At 39.7% G+C, this 17,507-nt stretch overlaps 1 protein-coding gene across 6 annotated transcripts in view; it reads left to right on the top strand.

Moving 5' to 3' along the window:
* ARID4B (AT-rich interaction domain 4B) overlaps positions 1–17,507 on the top strand; it is a 152,716-nt gene that overhangs the window by 125,464 nt on the left and 9,745 nt on the right. For 4 of the 6 annotated variants that reach the window (XM_053910202.1, XM_019418958.2, XM_053910203.1 and 1 more), the window contains 4 exons: positions 1,755–1,839; positions 3,533–3,731; positions 11,592–12,806; positions 16,187–16,300. In XM_053910202.1, the coding sequence (XP_053766177.1) occupies positions 1,755–1,839; positions 3,533–3,731; positions 11,592–12,806; positions 16,187–16,300 (1,613 nt within the window). Of the gene's footprint in view, positions 1–1,754; positions 1,840–3,532; positions 3,732–11,591; positions 12,807–13,203; positions 13,318–16,186; positions 16,301–16,986; positions 17,143–17,507 lie in introns of those variants that run through there. The other 2 variants (XR_002072301.2, XM_019418959.2) reach the window with 2 other exon arrangements.

The raw sequence follows: 17,507 nt of genomic DNA, 5'->3' as shown, positions 1-17,507 counted from the left end.
TAACTACATAACAGATGTCTTCAATTAAGAAAGCTAAAAACTGCGATATCTTTGTTTAGCTCATGTGGTGTTATGTAGAACCATCATGAACTACCTTTAGTTATCTCATAAGAAGACAGGAAGCTTGTTTTGTTTTCTTTTAAACAAAGTCCACAGCAATGACTTCCATAACTATATCCAAATCAGAGCAACTTCTGGGAATTTATATTCAACTTTGCTGAGGGCAGAGATATTTTCTGTTCATTTTCCACCTTCAGTCCAAATTTGGTAGGAACTAAATTGCTTTCATCTCAAGCATAATGCAGTTTTCAGTATTCCTGGGCAAGTTAAAAGTACTGTAAATATTTAGGTAGGTGCTACTGTGCCAGTATAAATACCAAAAGGAGTGTGTTAAGTAGAATAATAATATTTGTTTAAAAATTTTTCAAAGCACTTATCATATAAGTACTATCAATATTATATTGATTCTCAAAAACTATATGATATGCAGTCTTACTTAATTTTTTTACTACAGTCTTATTTGGTACAGATTACACGAGGTCTGATGTTGAGAGTGGCTTGGCAAGGGCCACATAACTAGCCAGCAGGGATTATGTAAAGACTTGTCTAGAACTCATTGTGTTCTTCCTTATTCTCTGTAATTGTTCTGGCCCTCAACAGCTTCCAGCAGATACAGACATAATCCCTTGCGTGCAGTTGTCCCTCAGCTTCACCACAGCCAGTAGTTTGCACCAGCCAGTGTCACTTTGTCTGGGAGTGGCTGTAGGCATACTTTCCAGGCCTACTTTAGAGCAAGAATATAATTTATTCGTCAGATAATGAGCCAAGTCATTTACTTCCTGACTTAGGGCCTTTATTACTTCATTTAGTGCCTCTAATAATGAGGACATTTTAATTTAAAAGCTCATTTTCAGTTCATGTTCTGGAGTTAAAAAAGTCAGTGAGTTTTCCATTTTCCATTTCTTCTTTTTAAACATAAAAAGAAGTTAATTTGTTTTTAATATTTCTTCTTTCTAGCTGAGTTTTTACAAAAATAAACTGCCGTTCTTTTTTGTTTTAAAGAAATAGCTTTATTGCAGTCAGTAGTAAGTTGCACCCTGTGAAACTGACACAGGCTGTCAACATTGAGTGGACAGGCCATCGGCGCTGTTGACTCTTAGCTGCCTGTCCATGTAGGAAGCATCTCAGAATACTGAAAAACTTGGCCAAGTAATACTTTCCTAGTGTTTTATGAGAAGGTTTTTTTTTGTTTTTTTGTTTTTTTGTAGGTGATTTTGCATTGTCCGGAAGTTATAATATTATGCTCTCCTATCACATGATAGGATGCTCTATCATGCATCTCTAGTTACATGCTCTAGTTACTTAGCTTCCTGATGTGTCTAGAAAAAAAACCCAAAACAAACCTGTCTACTGGCTGCTTAAAAACAAAACAAAAAGACAGAAAATATTGTGGTTTCTTTACAGACAAGTTTGGTTTCTCTTTGGTGTAGCAGACTCAGGAGTGCCAGTTTAGACCTCAGGAGGTCTTTCTGGTCTCGGCTCAGCCAGAAGCTGACATTCTGTCCTTGGGCAAATCACTTGATCTCTCTTTTGGGGCCTTGGTAGCTTTATTCATTGAACCAGGAAGTTGAGCTAAATGGTCTCCAAGGTCCTTCCCTGTTGTAAAATGTTACGATTCTATTTATGAATTTTTCTTTAATATGGCATAGTTCTGTGATGTTTTGCATATTTATATTAATTTCCTTTCATTTTAGATATGATGAGTGGATTAAAGCAGATAAAATAGTAAGACCTGCTGATAAAAATGTGCCAAAGATAAAACATCGGAAGAAAATAAAGGTAAGTGCTTACTTTGCTAAAAGAACTTTTTTTCCTACATGATAGGTGTTAATTGCAGAAATTTTCCTCCAAAATGATGCCATCAGTGTTAGTAGAAATGAAAACACTCTCTTAAAACAGCGAATTTATCAAGTGCTAGATTTGGGTACAATCGATATTGTCACCTTATGGGAAGGTATTTTGGAAATGATACTTTGGAAAAGGCATTTGGAAAAATGATCTCTTGAGGCTTTTGTAGTTCCGACATCATGTAAGGCCACCCAGCCAGATTTCACTTATTTCAATCCCTTTTTGCCCCTCTCATCTCCAGCTAGGAGCCATAAAATAGTATGGCTGGGAGCCTGGCTTAGTGTGAGGGCTGTAAACTATTCAGAGGAAGAAAAGAAGGTATCTGAAGGCAGACGAGAGTCTATCTGTACCTTCTCTTTTTCTCTTCATCTTTAGCTGACTGTATTAGCAGTAGCTTAGGATGTGTTCATAGGACTCTGTGAGCCATACTGTAGATGAACCATGGGGACTCTATTAATGAACTTGTATGGAAATTACTGTTACTCTTATGTATGATAGATTTACTCTTATATATTCTAAGACTAAATCTTTTAAGTGTTTTATTAGAAAGTTGACCATTCATTAGGTAACATATAGTTGAGGTGCTTAGTAGTTCTTCTGAAATTCAGTCTTCATATTCACAGTGAAGAACTGTTACTTTCCTGCCACTGGCCCCAAATAGTGCAAGCTTTCCCCCAACATAGTTACTCTTTTCTCACTGTAAAATTGGGTCTGGTTCTCAAGTTTTGATACGGCAACCCAGTAGCTGCAACTCAGGGTGCTGGTCCAGGGACCACCCTTGGAGAACCATTACCCCAAAGCATCTATAATATGCAATGAATTATCTTCTGTGCATCCAGAATGGTGATAGTCATGTACTGTATTTGGGAGAAGTGTGAAAATAGCCACAGATTCTATAGTCAGACCTGTATAACAGGATTTCAGAGTTGTCTGCTACACCATCATGCTCTACATCGTCATTCAGGAAGCTTGTCTAAATGTGGTTTTTTTTCTATAAATTATTTTAAGACCAGATTTAAAAAATAGTTTCCAGGAAATATTTTAGTTAGCCTCTGCTCCTCTTATTTGTAAACAGTCAATTGGAGAAAATTTCTCATTTTTTCCAGAAATGTTACTTTATCAATGAACAGGTAGGTTTCTTCCAAGTTAACTTCACAACAGATCATTTGTAGAGTTATTATTCCCAGTTGTCAACTAAATGAAGATGGTTGGAATTTTGTCGCTCCCAGCCCACATTTTATATTGAAAAATGTTACAAGTTTTAAAACTACCGGGCTGAAAATTTGTTTATGGATATTTAAGCCTGTTGTGATTTAATTTTGAAGAATTTGTAACACCAGTTATTAGCAGTATGAGGTTTTAGTCTGGATTGTTCATAGGATCTCTGGTTTACTTCCACAATTAAAATGTAAATATTAGACAAAAACTTTTTGCTCATCCTGCAGTACCTTTGGGAAAAAAAAAAACCCACCTCTGGCTGTTTAGAGGAGCTTCTTATATTCTTTCTTTTCATATTATTTAATGTGTGATACAACTTTGAGTTTAAAATGAGTATTAGCATTGTTACAGTAAATACTTCATGATAAACTATGGCTAACATGGCATACTTTTTTTCTTAACCTAGAATAAATTAGACAAAGAAAAAGACAGAGATGAAAAATACTCTCCTAAAAACTGTAAACTTCGGCGCTTGTCAAAACCACCTTTTCAGACAAATCCATCTCCTGAAATGGTATCTAAACTGGATCTTACTGATGCCAAAAACTCTGATACAGCTCACATTAAATCCATAGAAATTACTTCTATCCTCAATGGACTTCAAGGTAAACCTAACAAATACCCTGTTGCTTGCAACTCTGTTTTGTTACGAATCAAATTCTGTAAAGGCAATGTACCGTTTTTTAATTGGACCAGAATTTTGTTGCCTGTTATTACTTGAAATAAAATCAGCCATTGATTGAGGCTTGGAAGTACTTCTGTTATTAGTAGATCTAAAGGCATCCTTAAATTTTAGTTACAATTTATTATTTACCCTATAGTACTGTGTTTTTTTTCTCAGGTACTGTCCTTTCTGTTGCCACATAAAGCATGGTTTGTGTTAGGTAATTTTAGACTATAAAATTACACTGAATTTTTTGTTAATACCAAATTTTGTTTATCTTGATTGCATCTATTATGATCCTCTTTTATGATAGCATTATTGCCTATTAATATTTGAGGCAGAATGACCTATAACTAAGTAATACAATATGAATGTTGGTGTGTCTACCATAGTGGTGAACAAATAACATTTATTTAAAAGAATTTTGCATTTCTGCCCCAGAAGTAATTAATATCCTGATTTTAGTGTGATCATTCCTTAACTTTTCTTTTGAATAAACATATATGTATATATTAAACATAAATACATATTTCCAAAGAGCAGATGAATTTTTAAAACACGGAGTAGCCAGCACAAGCCTTGCTGTGAAGGCTCCCTGAGAATGTTACGTGAACGGAGTCTGTAGGTCATATTCTGGTTTCATATTCAGCTGCTCTGAGAATTCGCAGAAGCATCTCTCAGGGAATTCGGTGGGGCAGGGTCAGAAGGGAGTTCTGGGAAACATCGGGGCTCACCACAGCCAGGACGAACAGGAGCGTGGCGATAGTGAGCCGCTCTGTGTTTTCTGATTCTAGGCTTTACCAAACGAACTTCTAGCTTTCAGGTGCAGGTCAGAGCAAAGCATTTCTCCTGGGTACAATGATGTAGTCCACTGATCCCGATAACATCTTGCAAGACATAGAGGGGAGAGCTGGAGTTTTATCAACACATTGTTCAGACAAGCTAAATCTATTTAAATGCGTTCGGACGGTGTGGTGGCAGCAGGCATCTTAGTGATGGTGGTCCTTGCTATTTCTTTGGAAAGGACACTGTGTAGGACTGGTTTCCTTCTGCATCTGGTACACAGATAGCTTCCTGGGGAGATCCTATTCTAGGGATCACTCTTCAGAGGAGCCCTTGGAATTCCTTTGTTCTGGCATCTCATGTCTGTTTTACCCTCGGCATACTCTCATTGTGGTGGAGCGTATTCTCTAGTAACTTTTTAAGAACAAGTTAGTGAGAAGGAAAGCAAATTTTTAGAGACCGTGTGCATCTGAGAATATCTTTATTCTGTGCATGGTTTAGCTGAGTTGAATGGTTTTCCTTCAGTATTTTATTAGCATTGTTCAATTGTCTTTTTTTTTTTTTAGTTTATTTATTTATTTTCAGAAAGAGAGAGAGAGTGTGAGCAGGGGAGGGGCCGAGAGAAGGGGAGAGAGAATCCCAAGCAGGCTCTGCACTGTCAGCGCACAGCCCGATGTGCAGCTTGAACTCAAAAACTGTGAGATCATGATCTGAGCCAAATCAGGAGTCAGATGCTAAACTGACTGAACCACCCAGGTGCCCCTCACCTGTCTTTTCTGATGTTGCTTCTGGTCGAAGTTCAGAGCTCTTACAATTCCTGATTCTTTCTGTGTGACGTGTTTTTTATCACTTAGGTTTTTTGTTCTTTGTTTTGGGTGTTTTGTTTTTTGTTTTTTGTTTTTTTTTTTGGCTTTTGCTTCTCTTTGGAATCTGGAATCTTTGTTTCTAATGTCCTAAAATTTCACGGTGATTATGCCTTGTGTGGATATATTTTCATCCACTGTCTTGAGTACTTGCTAGGCTCTTTTCATTCTAGAAACTTGAGCCTTTTTGTTCCAGGTGCTTTTCTTGAATTATTTTGTTGATTATTTCTTCCTCTGCATTTTACTGTTCTCTCTTGTTTTTTGTTTTGGATTTTTTTGACTTACCATTATATCAGTATTGCATTTTCTGTAGTATATTTTAATATGTTTATCGTTTTGGGGATGAGGTTATTCATTCTTTGGTCTTTTTTCTCTGATTTCTTGGAAATTTTCTCAACTTTGTCTTCTGATCCTTTCGTTTATTATTTAAAAAATACTTATTTTGGGAAAAGCACAAGTGGCGAAGGGGCAGAGAGAGGGAGACAGAGGATCCAAAGCTGGCTGTATGCTAACAGGCTGGCAGAAGCGAGCCCGACGTGGGGCTCAAACTCACGAACCGTGAGATCATGATCTGAGCCAAAGTTGGACACTCAACCTATTAATAAGCCACCCTCGTGCCCCCGCCTCTTATCCTTTTAAAAACTATTTAATTTACTGCCGTAATGTTTGGTGACAGCTGGTATATTTTTAATTTTCAAGAGCTCTTCATTTTCTACATGTTCTCATACCATTCTCTTCTTTCAAGATGGGTACAAGATCTTAACCTTTCTGGTTTTGCTCTTTCCAAAGGATATTGTAAATTTTTTGTTCTTCTTTTGCATGGTTAGCTACTTCCAGTTTGCTTTTTCCTGCTTTATTGTTTTGATCTCTTCCCTATGAAGGACTTTTTCCTTGGCTGTCTTCTCCTGATTAGGAATCTTGAGCACATGGTTGGGACTTGTCAACTTTGAGTTAATTTCACTCTAAGGTAATCTGGGTGGGCCATTTTTTGGAGAGGACTACTGTCAGGTCTTTAGGTCTTTTTCTTAGTCCAGTCGCATCCCAGAGAAAAGAGTCTTCCAGCCCTGACTGGAAGGTAAGAGAATGTCTTCTAGCGTTTAGGATCCAGTTGAGGATTAGGGAAGGAAGGAGGGGAAATTCTTAGCAGTTGTAGTCCACTGATCCCACTGAGTTCAGCATCACATCTGTACCTGCGCCCTCAATAGTTCTTAGCATTGCCTAGGCCAGAAATCCTGTCTTCACCATCTTCAGAAAATAAACCTCCAGAAGAGTGGTCACCTGGCAACCCACGGTGTTGGTTGGACCTCACGGGGTGAGGACCTAGGGATCTAGATGCTTTTCGAATAATGTTCACCCGATGCTCCTTATGTTAAGCTGCCTCCTCCACTTTTCATTTTCACGGTCACCTGATACAGCCAATTTTTATTGAAGAGTCTATGGAGAATTGGGTTTTTTCTCAGCTCTACTCACTGCTGGCTTGGGTCTGTTTTCTCTCATCCATCTGCTTTTTGGCTTACGCATTCTATTGTTCTCTCCTATTGTCCCTATTTTTGTTAGTGTATTATTTCAGAAATTGTGTTAACATGCCACGTGTATGATATGTGTGTTGTAATATATAATTATTAATATATATTAATATGTTCCATATTAACACATTAATACATATCCCAAACAAATATATATACATATGCACAGATGTGATATTTTTATAAATGGGATCATTAACACTACAAAACCCCACCTTTTCGGGGGGGCTTGGCATAGTAGAACTGATAAATCTTTTCGTATCAGCACATTCATACAACTGAATGGCTGTATCTCTATTTATTTAATGCTTGATGAAAAAAGGTATTTAGATTATTTTCATTATTTTTCCTATTGTACATAATTCAACAATGACCATCACAAGTGCCATATTTGTAACATTTCACATATTCTCTTCTTCATATTTTCTCTTTTCTGTGGTAAATTTTATTTTTGATTTGGCCATAGATCAAATTTAAGACATTCAGGTTATTTCCAGCTTAAAAATGATTGCTGCTATGAATGCATATGTATATGTACATGCATATAATATAAAGAAAAATTGAGGCCACCCATGAGTGTAGAACACAGGTAGCTAGGAGTCTCTTCCCTGGCATGAGATGAGCTGGGAACAGAACAAGAGGGTGGGTGATTGTTGGAATTCTGTGGAGTGATTGAATATCTCTAGAGAATAATATTTCACACTTAGGCACCAGAGATCCCCTCAAGTAAACTAGATCCCTGCTGAATCACCTAATGGAAAGCTTATCCATTAATAAGCCCTACCAATACAGTCAGGTTTTAGTAGGTCATCCTTCAGTGTGAACAGTCAAGGAGAGCTCCCACATAAAATGTGGAAACTAAGACGGAAGGCGTGACCCTTGAGGAGAGAGATAATGAAGGTAAGAAGCATATTAGTTCTCTCCGGTTATTATTAATCTCAGAAAACCCGTAAGCATCTGTAAAACAAGAACGGGATACAGTGATAAAGTAACAGAGAACAAGAAACACCTAGAATTAGACATTGAAATTAAAATTCAGTCAAAGACAGTTTGGAGTCGAGGAAAACTTTGAGAAAATGTGAGAAAGCAGTGATAGAAATGTAAGAAGATGAGTGATACTGAATAGTAAATAGTGAAATCAGAGGGGAAGAAATGAACAGGTAACCGCGCACACCACTGTGGTTTGAGGATACTCACGTGTGTATATCTTTGTTTTTCACGCTGGGGAGAGTGACACCAGCATTACTGCTAGAATCCGCCTGAGGAATCAAGAAGCCATGGGAACAGCATGCCTGGTTATAAGTAACTAAAAAGCAGTTGGATTTTGAAAAAGCGAAACCCTAGTTTTCTTATGAACTGTCTCACGACTACGTTATTTATTTTTTGATTTGTACCTCATCACTCCGTGCTGTATTATATAGAGTGTGGCAGTTCTGTCTGTCTTAGAGAATGCTGTATATGTGGTGGTGGGTTGTCCTCCCCAGTCTGCCATATACATACCAATCACTAAGATCATTCTAGAATAGTCCTCGGGTGGACAGAGGAATAAACAGGTAACTAAAAGAAGAAAAATCTCCAGGGGCGCCTGGGTGGCACAGTCGGTTAAGCGTCCGACTTCAGCCAGGTCACGATCTCGCGGTCTGTGAGTTCGAGCCCCGCGTCAGGCTCTGGGCTGATGGCTCGGAGCCTGGAGCCTGTTTCCGATTCTGTGTCTCCCTCTCTCTCTGCCCCTCCCCTGTTCATGCTCTGTCTCTCTCTGTCCCAAAAATAAATAAAAAACGTTGAAAAAAAAAAAATTTAAAAAAAAAAAAAAAAGAAGAAGAAAAATCTCCAGAACTGACAGACACAAATCTTTAAATTGAACAAGCCTACCCGGTACCTGATAAATTCGTGAATAAAGAACCATGCCACAGTACGTTATTATGAAATTAAAAATACCAGGAATAAAAAACCACCACTATGGTTGAGGAGATAAATGAAAGTAGTGTTTTTAAACTATGAGGCAAGGGGCAGTACCTTCAAATTTTTGAAGGAAAATAATTTTCAACTTAGAATTCTGTACCTGGTTAAACTATCGATAAAACGATGAAATTTGAGAGTAAAGATGTATTTGGACACGTAAGGACAAAGAATATTTACCTCCTTGTGCCTTTTTAAGGAAAGTACTAGATGATGTGCTCTAAGACAATCTGGGAATAAACCAAGAAGGAGGAAGATGGGCAATTCACATACCTGTGGGTCTCAGTCAAGAGAAAGCAGTGAAGGTGGGGGGGCCTGGGTGGTTCAGTCAGTTAAGCGTCTATCTCTTGATTTCGGCTCAGGTCATGATCTCAGGGTTCGTGGGACAGAGCGCAGCATCAGGATCTGTGCTGACAGCGCAGAGCCTGCTTGGGATATTCATTCTCTCTCTCTCTCTCTCTCTCTCTCTCTCTCTCTCTCTCTCTCTCTCTCTCTCTCTCCCCCTCCCCCCCTCCCTCTCCCTCTCCCCCTCTCCCCCTCCCCTGTGCATGCTCGCGCTCTCTCTCACTCTCTCTCAGAATAAATAAATAAATATAAAAAAGCAAAAAAGAAAGTAATGAAGGGAATTACTAAGATGATAGCTGTTAGAGCAGACCCAGAGAGCCACCAAACTAAATGGAGTAGAAAGTAGGTCTTCAGGATAGAGAGATTCGGTGAATAAGGGAACTGGATGGAGTGCTTGCCTGCATGGAGCAACTGAAATAAATGTGAAAAAACCTTAGAAAAGGAAGATGTACCGTCAAAAGGAAGGACTTTTGGAAGCTTGGAGAAATGGCTCTATGAGGAAGGAAGTTTGTCAAGTGTGGTGCTTCTTTCTGTAGTGAACCACATTTATGTATATTATAAACAGTATATTTAATTAACTGAAGGGGCGCCTGGGTGGCTCAGTCAGTTAAGCGTCCGGCTTCGGCTCAGGTCATGATCTCACGGTCCGTGAGTTCGAGCCCCGCGTCGGGCTCTGTGCTGACAGCTCAGAGCCTGGAGCCTGCTTTGGATTCTGTGTCTCCCTCTCTGTCTGCCCCTCCCCTGCTCATGCTCTGCCTCTCTCTGTCTCAAAAATAAAAACATTAAAAAAAATTTTTTTTTAAATAATTAACTGAAGATAACTATATATGGAAAGTATGGCAGGAGATAGGAGTATTAATACAATACCCATGGCTCATTGCAGGCTAAACTTCCTAAGTGAGCACATCTCTTATATACTATCAGAAAACATGGTTTTGAGACTTTGGAGGCTTGGGAAGGAAGAAAAAGAGCTGTTGGTTTTCTATTGAGTTTCCATTTGTTTTTAGTCATATATGCAGTGCTTTGATAATTAAAACAGTTCAGTTGTACAGAAACACATTGAAACGTTTAAAAGTTTTTAACTACCTTAATTGTGTCTGTTCTTTTTTACTTGTAGCAAACTTAGCTAAAGAACATAGGTAGCGTTGTAGTCACAATTATAAATTCAGGAGCCAAATGCCTTAGGTTTCTGTTTCTTCTCTACTTTTACTAGCTCTTTGGAGTGGTTTAACCTCTCTACATCCTAGTCTCCTAAACTATAAAATGGGGTTAATAATAATATATCCCTCATAGGGTTTTTGTGAGACTGAGTCAGACAGTCTATGCAAAGCGTACCAAAGTATCTGGCATGTAGCAGTTTCACAGTAAATGTTTTATTAAAATCACGATAAAGGCAATTACTTTTTATACTTAGTTGAATCCATTTACTAAAATGTACTTTCAAGAAATCAATTCTGTAAATATTTTTATGTAATGTATCAGTTACTTGTTAATTGGGTCTACTCTTCAAAACATTGTAGAAAACAGGGCACCTGGGTGGCTCAGTCAAACATTCAACTCTTGATTTCGGCTTAGGTCCTGATCTCAGGCTCATAGGATCGAGCCTCGCCTTGGGCTCTGTGCTGGGTGTGGAACCTGCTTGAGATTCTCTTTCCCTCTGCCCCTCTCCCCCGCTCATGCTCTCTCTCTCTTTAAAAAAAAAAAAAAAAAAAAAAAAAAAGAGACAAAAAACAATTTGGAAATTCATTGTTCACAAATCTTTGTCTAATCATTGCTACATTGAAAATGAAGCTTACAATTTCATATACAGACTTTGAAGTTAGAATAACCCGGGATTCCATCCTGACTGCAGTTATTTTCTACTCATAAATTTGGAGGAGTTTCTTTTTCATAATCCGCTTTATTGAGGTATAACCTACAAACAATAAAATTCACAACTTTTACGCTTACCATTTGATGTGTTTTGGCAAAAATATATGGTGGTGTAACTACAACCACGGTCACAGTACACAACATTACCATCATGGGGCACCTGGGAGCCTCAGTCAGTTAAGCATCAGACTCTTGATTTCAGCTAACGTCTCGATCTCAGGGTCATGAGTTCCAACTCATGCTGGGCATGAAGCCTACCTTAAAAAAAATTACCATCGTTGTGTGAGTGTCTTAAATCTCCAAAGCTTAGTTGCGTCACCTGCAAAATAACGATGACACCTAGCAATCCAAGAGGACTGTAAACATAGGGGCTAATATAGAGAGAGAGGGCCGTGCACAGGGAAGACACTGCTGGTGTCCTTATCATACTCACCGGTGTTTCTTCTTTTCTAGCTTCTGAAAGTTCTGCTGAAGACAGTGAGCAGGAGGATGAGACAGGTGCTCAAGACAGAGACCACAGTGGCAAAGAGGAATCGAAGATCGATCATTTGACCCATACCAGAAACGATCTTATTGCAAAAGAGGAACAGAACAGTTCATCTTTGCTAGAAGACAACAAAGTCCATGCAGATTCGGTGATCTCCAAAGCGGTGTCAAAATCTCCAGAAAGATTAAGAAAAGATATGGAAGGATTATCTGAAGATACGGATTATGAAGAAGACGATGAAGTCACAAAAAAGAGAAAAGACGGTAAGAAGGACAGCGCAGAGAAGTCTTCAAAGCCTCAAGTCAAACGTGGTAAAAGAAGGTATTGCACTACAGAGGAGTGTTTGAAAACTGGATCGCCTGGCAAAAAGGAAGAGAAGGCCAAGAGCAAAGAATCGCTTTGCATAGAGAACAGCAGCAACAGCTCTTCGGATGAAGAGGAGGACGAAAAATCAAAAACAAAGATGACGCCAACGAAGAAATACAACGGTTTGGAGGAAAAGCGAAAATCTCTACGGACAACCGGTTTCTATTCAGGATTTTCAGAAGTGGCAGAAAAAAGGATAAAACTTTTAAATAACTCTGATGAGAGACTTCAGAACAGCAGAGCTAAAGATCGGAAAGACGTGTGGTCGAGCATTCAGGGACAGTGGCCGAAGAAGACTCTGAAGGAGCTCTTTTCAGACTCGGACACTGAGGCTGCAGCCTCCCCGCCCCATCCCGCCCCCGAGGAGGCGTCCGCAGAGGGCTCGTTGCAGCCGGTGGCCGAGGAGGAGGGCTGCCCCCCCAGCGCCGAGCTGGAAACACCGCCGCCGGCCGGCGCCGACAGTAAGCCCGCCGAGGAGAAGCCGGCGGAGGTCACCGACAAAAAAGCGGAATTTCCCAGCAGCGGCAGCAACTCCGTGCTCAACACCCCCCCTACCACCCCCGAGTCGCCTTCCTCGGTCACTGTAACGGAAGCCGGTCGGCAGCAGTCTTCGGTGACCGTGTCGGAGCCGCTGGCCCCGAACCAGGAAGAGGTTCGCAGTATCAAGAGTGAGACCGATAGCACAATTGAGGTGGACAGTGTCGCGGGGGAGCTGCAGGACCTCCAGTCGGAAGGGACCAGCTCGCCGGCAGGCTTTGACGCCAGCGTGAGCTCCAGCGGCAGCAATCAGCCGGAACCAGAGCACCCGGACAGAGGTGAGGGCCGAGCCGTGTCCGTTGGCGTAGTGTAGAACCTTCTGACGTTTCCAAGGGCTTCGCGGTAGCGCTCGTTAAGAGCACGAGGCGCAGAAGTGAAGTCCTTGCGTGAACGTGGTAAAAATGGAAGTTGGAAGGGTGCTTTGAGTAATGGATAGCGAATGCGCTGAAAAGCTTGGGGGGGACTTACCGTCCCGTGCGTGAGCTGTCCGTGACATCCCCAGGGGACCAGAGCCCGTGCTGGGCACGCACCCAGGCCCAAATCCACACCTTTTTGAAGATTCCTTATACGCTGGTTGACTATGTGGCATGAGCAGCTTCAATATATATCTGTAACGTTGTTTTCGCAATTGTAACCGATGTGCGTTTTCTCACAAACATTTTGATTTGTTGACAGACCCCTCCACCCTTAACCAAATACTGTATGTAGGGGTTTGGAGCAACCAACTGTCCAGGCACTGCTTTCCTCAGACAACCGTGTCAAACTGATTTTCAAGCCTGACTAACTTGTGTGAGTTTGTAAAGGAATTTGATGCTTTCTTAGATGCATAGCTTCCAAATCGAAGGAGCAATGTGTATGTTACCCTCCAGTAATACTTTTTTGATTTTCCGTGAAGTTGTTAAAAGTGGAAACCCAAATTAGTACTTTTAAAAGTATTGGTGCCCTTTGATTTTGCCATAGCTATTCGTGTGTCTTCATTCTTCTTACAGACCACTTCATTCAGGTGTCTTTAGATGAATAGAATATACGCCGACAGTTGGCTTTGAAACCTACTTTTTCGCTGTAAAGATAGGAAGATGTTTACGTTACGTAACATACCGGTTTTTATTATGCTAGTTTGAGATTTTTAGCTAAGCTTAAAGAGATGTGATACAGATCAGGTGGGTTAATTCCTAATTTTCTCACACAAATTTTTTTTTCCTTTTTTTCTTTTTCCAGCTTTAGTGAGATACAGTTGATGGAACATTGTCACACAAATCTTGACTTAAAACATTTCTTTTTAAAAAATAAATATTAAGTAAAAGATATAATTGCAGTGCAATTGGGATCTTCTTTGGTTTTTCACATTCACACATACAGCTACAGTATGTGTGCCATAAAAAAGAGATACAGTAGCTTCTGATAGAAGCAGGTTAGCATTGCCCTTTTGAATCTTAATCTTGACTAGGTTGAAAAGAATGCAACTTAAGAAATACTCCTGGGGCGCCTGGGTGGCTCAGTCGGTTAAGCGTCCAACTCTTAGTCTTGGCTCAGGTCATGATCTCATGGTTCGTGAGTCATGGGATATTCTCTCTCTCTCTCTCTCTCTCTCTCTCTCTCTCTCTTTCTCTCTCTTTCTCTCTCTCTCTCAAAATAAATTAAAAACAAAAAGAAACTTTAGAAGAAATACTCCCAAATTTAGGGTAACAGAGACCATCTGCTATACCAGAGCAAAGAGAGAATTGATCTCTCTTTAGAAATAAATTCTTGGGGCGCCTGGGTGGCTCAGTCGGTTGAGCGTCCGACTTCGGCTCAGGTCATGATCTCGCAGTTCGTGGGTTCGAGCCCCGTGTCAGGCTCTGTGCTGACAGCTCAGAGCCTGGAGCCTGCTTCAGATTCTGTATCTCCCTCTCTCTGTGCTCCTCTCCTGCTCATGCTCGCTCTGTCTCTGTCTCTGTCTATGTCTCTCAAAAACGAATAAACGTTAAAAAAAAATTTTTTTTTTAAAAGAAAGAAATTCTTAAGCATTTATTTCATATGGCCTTATTTTAAGAAATTTGTCTACTGATACCAGAGAATTCACATTGTGTCAAAAGTAAAAATGTAAATTTTACAATTTAGATTTAGGATTTCCCTCCAGTTGGCTTACATTTACTTACTTACATCCAGTGGCTTCCATTACTCTTCATTTCTTGCAGCTGAAAGCTTCAGAATTAAAACTCTTTTAGGGAGAAACCTGACAATTATTTTTAAGATTCTGTGCTTCAATATAGTCATTATCTTCATCACCTTCTTTGTGTTTTATTTAAGTTGTTATATTAAAATAGCTTTAGAAGAAGTTATTGCTAAGATGTAATTAAAAAACAGTCTAGAAGTTGCAAACAAAACAGTTAATGGCCTATTCCGTTTTTGACCAAGGAAGCCATGTCTTATATACTCGACTGATATTATCGTTGGTAACAGGACTAAGAAATATTTTTTGTAGCAAACATGCCATAATTTTTATCACATCTGTATCATGTCATTATAGTATTTTAATACTATAGTAGTATACAGTATAGTATTTCATTGTACTGAATAGAAACAGGACTTTATTAATCTCCGGAAAAGATAGTCTGGTAGACGATATATATATATAATTAGAAATACATAGAAACACAGTAGATGCTGTGGACCAAGTTAATAGTATAGAGAAAAATGTACTGAAACTATAGCTTGGAGTAGTTGTCAAGCCATGAAGCCTGGCCGGTCATGGAAAGTCTTAGTGAAGATGTAGGATGTGGGCTAGTCCTTGAAGAAAAGGAAGACATTTATGAAGTTTCGGGATAATTTCCTACCAAGAAGTTGAAACGTTTCATAGGATCATTATGCTGGATTTATAAATGGTATATGTGTTAACCAGTGCCCTGGCAGTGAAGTTACTGTTAAAAGAAATAAATTGGTGGGGCGCCTGGGTGGCGCAGTCGGTTAAGCGTCCGACTTCAGCCAGGTCACGATCTCGCGGTCTGTGAGTTCGAGCCCCGCGTCAGGCTCTGGGCTGATGGCTCGGAGCCTGGAGCCTGTTTCCGATTCTGTGTCTCCCTCTCTCTCTGCCCCTCCCCCGTTCATGCTCTGTCTCTCTCTGTCCCAAAAATAAATAAAAAACGTTGAAAAAAAAAAAATTAAAAAAAAAAAAAAAAAAAAAGAAATAAATTGGTAAAACAGCTAAGTGTGAATTACTACTAAAATTTATCCCATTAATATGATGATATTTTAAAGTTGTTAATATCACTGTAAGCTATATCATTAATGTTTTCATCTGTGACTAAATCTTAATATTTTGGTTCTATTGAATTTTCGCAAATTTCAGTTTTTATTTTCATCATTTACCTGTTTTTGGAGTTACTAGACTCATAAACTCCCAGTTCTATATTGAGAACTATTTTTAGTTTGTATCTGATTTTTCTAAGAAGGATGTGCATACTTTATTTGCTTTTTTAAAACTCTTTTATTATGTGTAATAATTCAATTAATGAAAATTCATTCTAAAAATTATAGTAATTCTATGATAATTTGTAAAGCTCATAAAGAACATGCATAGTTTGAGAATTGTTCTATGCTTCTAAAATGTGAGATTAATTTATACCTAGGAAAGCTTGATTTTATTTTGTGTTACTTAATCATTTCTTTTCCATCGTAGCCTGTACAGGTCAGAAAAGAGGGAAAGAATCTCAGGGAGGAGGAAGTTCATCAAAAAAGCAGAAGCGAAGCCATAAAGCAGCAGTGGTAAACAACAAAAAAAAGGGAAAAGGCAGTAAGTGTGAAACCTCTAATTATTTATGTATAAAAATAATGGCGGATATGTTTCCCCTCCCCCCCACCCCCACCCCCCCCTCCCCCCCCCCCCATTAAGAAAGGGGCATTCAGGATATGGGATAGTTAAAGATTTTGATTTTTGTCTCTACCATCAAAAAAATCACACAGAAGTCTTCTGATCCTAGGTAAACTCTAGGATTAAGCAGTCTGGTGTTATTCAGCAGTGGTATTGATTGCTGATGAATGACCAGGTAATCCTTTTGAAAATAATAGCCAGTGTAATGTAAACTCAACATCTTTGTTAGTTTTATGTCCCACGGTTTTTCCAATTGCCATTGTATGTATCACATATAATTGAAAATGCTTCAATTATATATTATTTTTATTACAGTGAAATTGATTGCTTTGTAATTCTTCAAGGCAAAATCAGACTGGAAGAGAACAATCCAGGTAGCCTTAGAGCTGTACCTCCAACAAGTCCAGTCTGTCACTTTTGTCGTTCGTGCCCCAAACTCTGTGTCCCAAGAGCAGCTAGAAGGAGTACTAAAGATTGAACTTTAGTAATGGCTCTGTTTGTTGACCAGCAGGAATTTATATACTGTATTTCTCCTGAGAGCTGCACATTTAATCTCTCTTTTGTAGACAAAGTGAGAAGCAGAAAATATGTAAAGAATTTTTTTTCAGGTGCCCCACACTGACCTCCTGCTGCTCTTCCAGGAGACTCCTGCCACCTCCACTGCCTGACCTTTGCTATCGGCCGGCTTGGCTGCACTTCAGTGCAGAAAAGGGTTATGCGGCCAGCTCCCCGAGGTTCTGCTGAGCCCATATGACTTCCAGGCGGTGAATATGGCGTCCCTCGGGGCCCCGGGCGGCTGTGCTCAGCAAGGCCGTGAAAGCCGGGCTGAGGCAGACCACTGCATCAGAGCGGGGCCAAGCCTTGGGTGGCTTAGCTAGCAGTTGCCAGGGCTTCCAGAGCAGCAGTGGGGGGATTGGGGGGGATCCTTTCGAGATGTGTGTAAAGGAGTGGTGGAGTTTCTTCATTCTCAAAACACCACAGTGGGAGGAGTTGCTGTCTACCTTTCCTATCTAGAATACTTGTCAGGCTTTGAGAGCCCGACTGTGCCTTTTTTGGGGTAGCTGTTAGTAGATAAAGAATCAATCAATACATGCCAAATTGATCACCAATTATTTGGAATAACCAACAG

Source organism: Panthera pardus, unplaced genomic scaffold (assembly GCF_024362965.1).
Source record: "Panthera pardus isolate Hobbes unplaced genomic scaffold, ASM2436296v1 HiC_scaffold_22, whole genome shotgun sequence".
Taxonomy (NCBI): Eukaryota; Metazoa; Chordata; class Mammalia; order Carnivora; family Felidae; genus Panthera; species Panthera pardus.
Note: the sequence above shows the minus strand (reverse complement) of the source record. Positions and strands in the feature narration are given on the sequence as shown.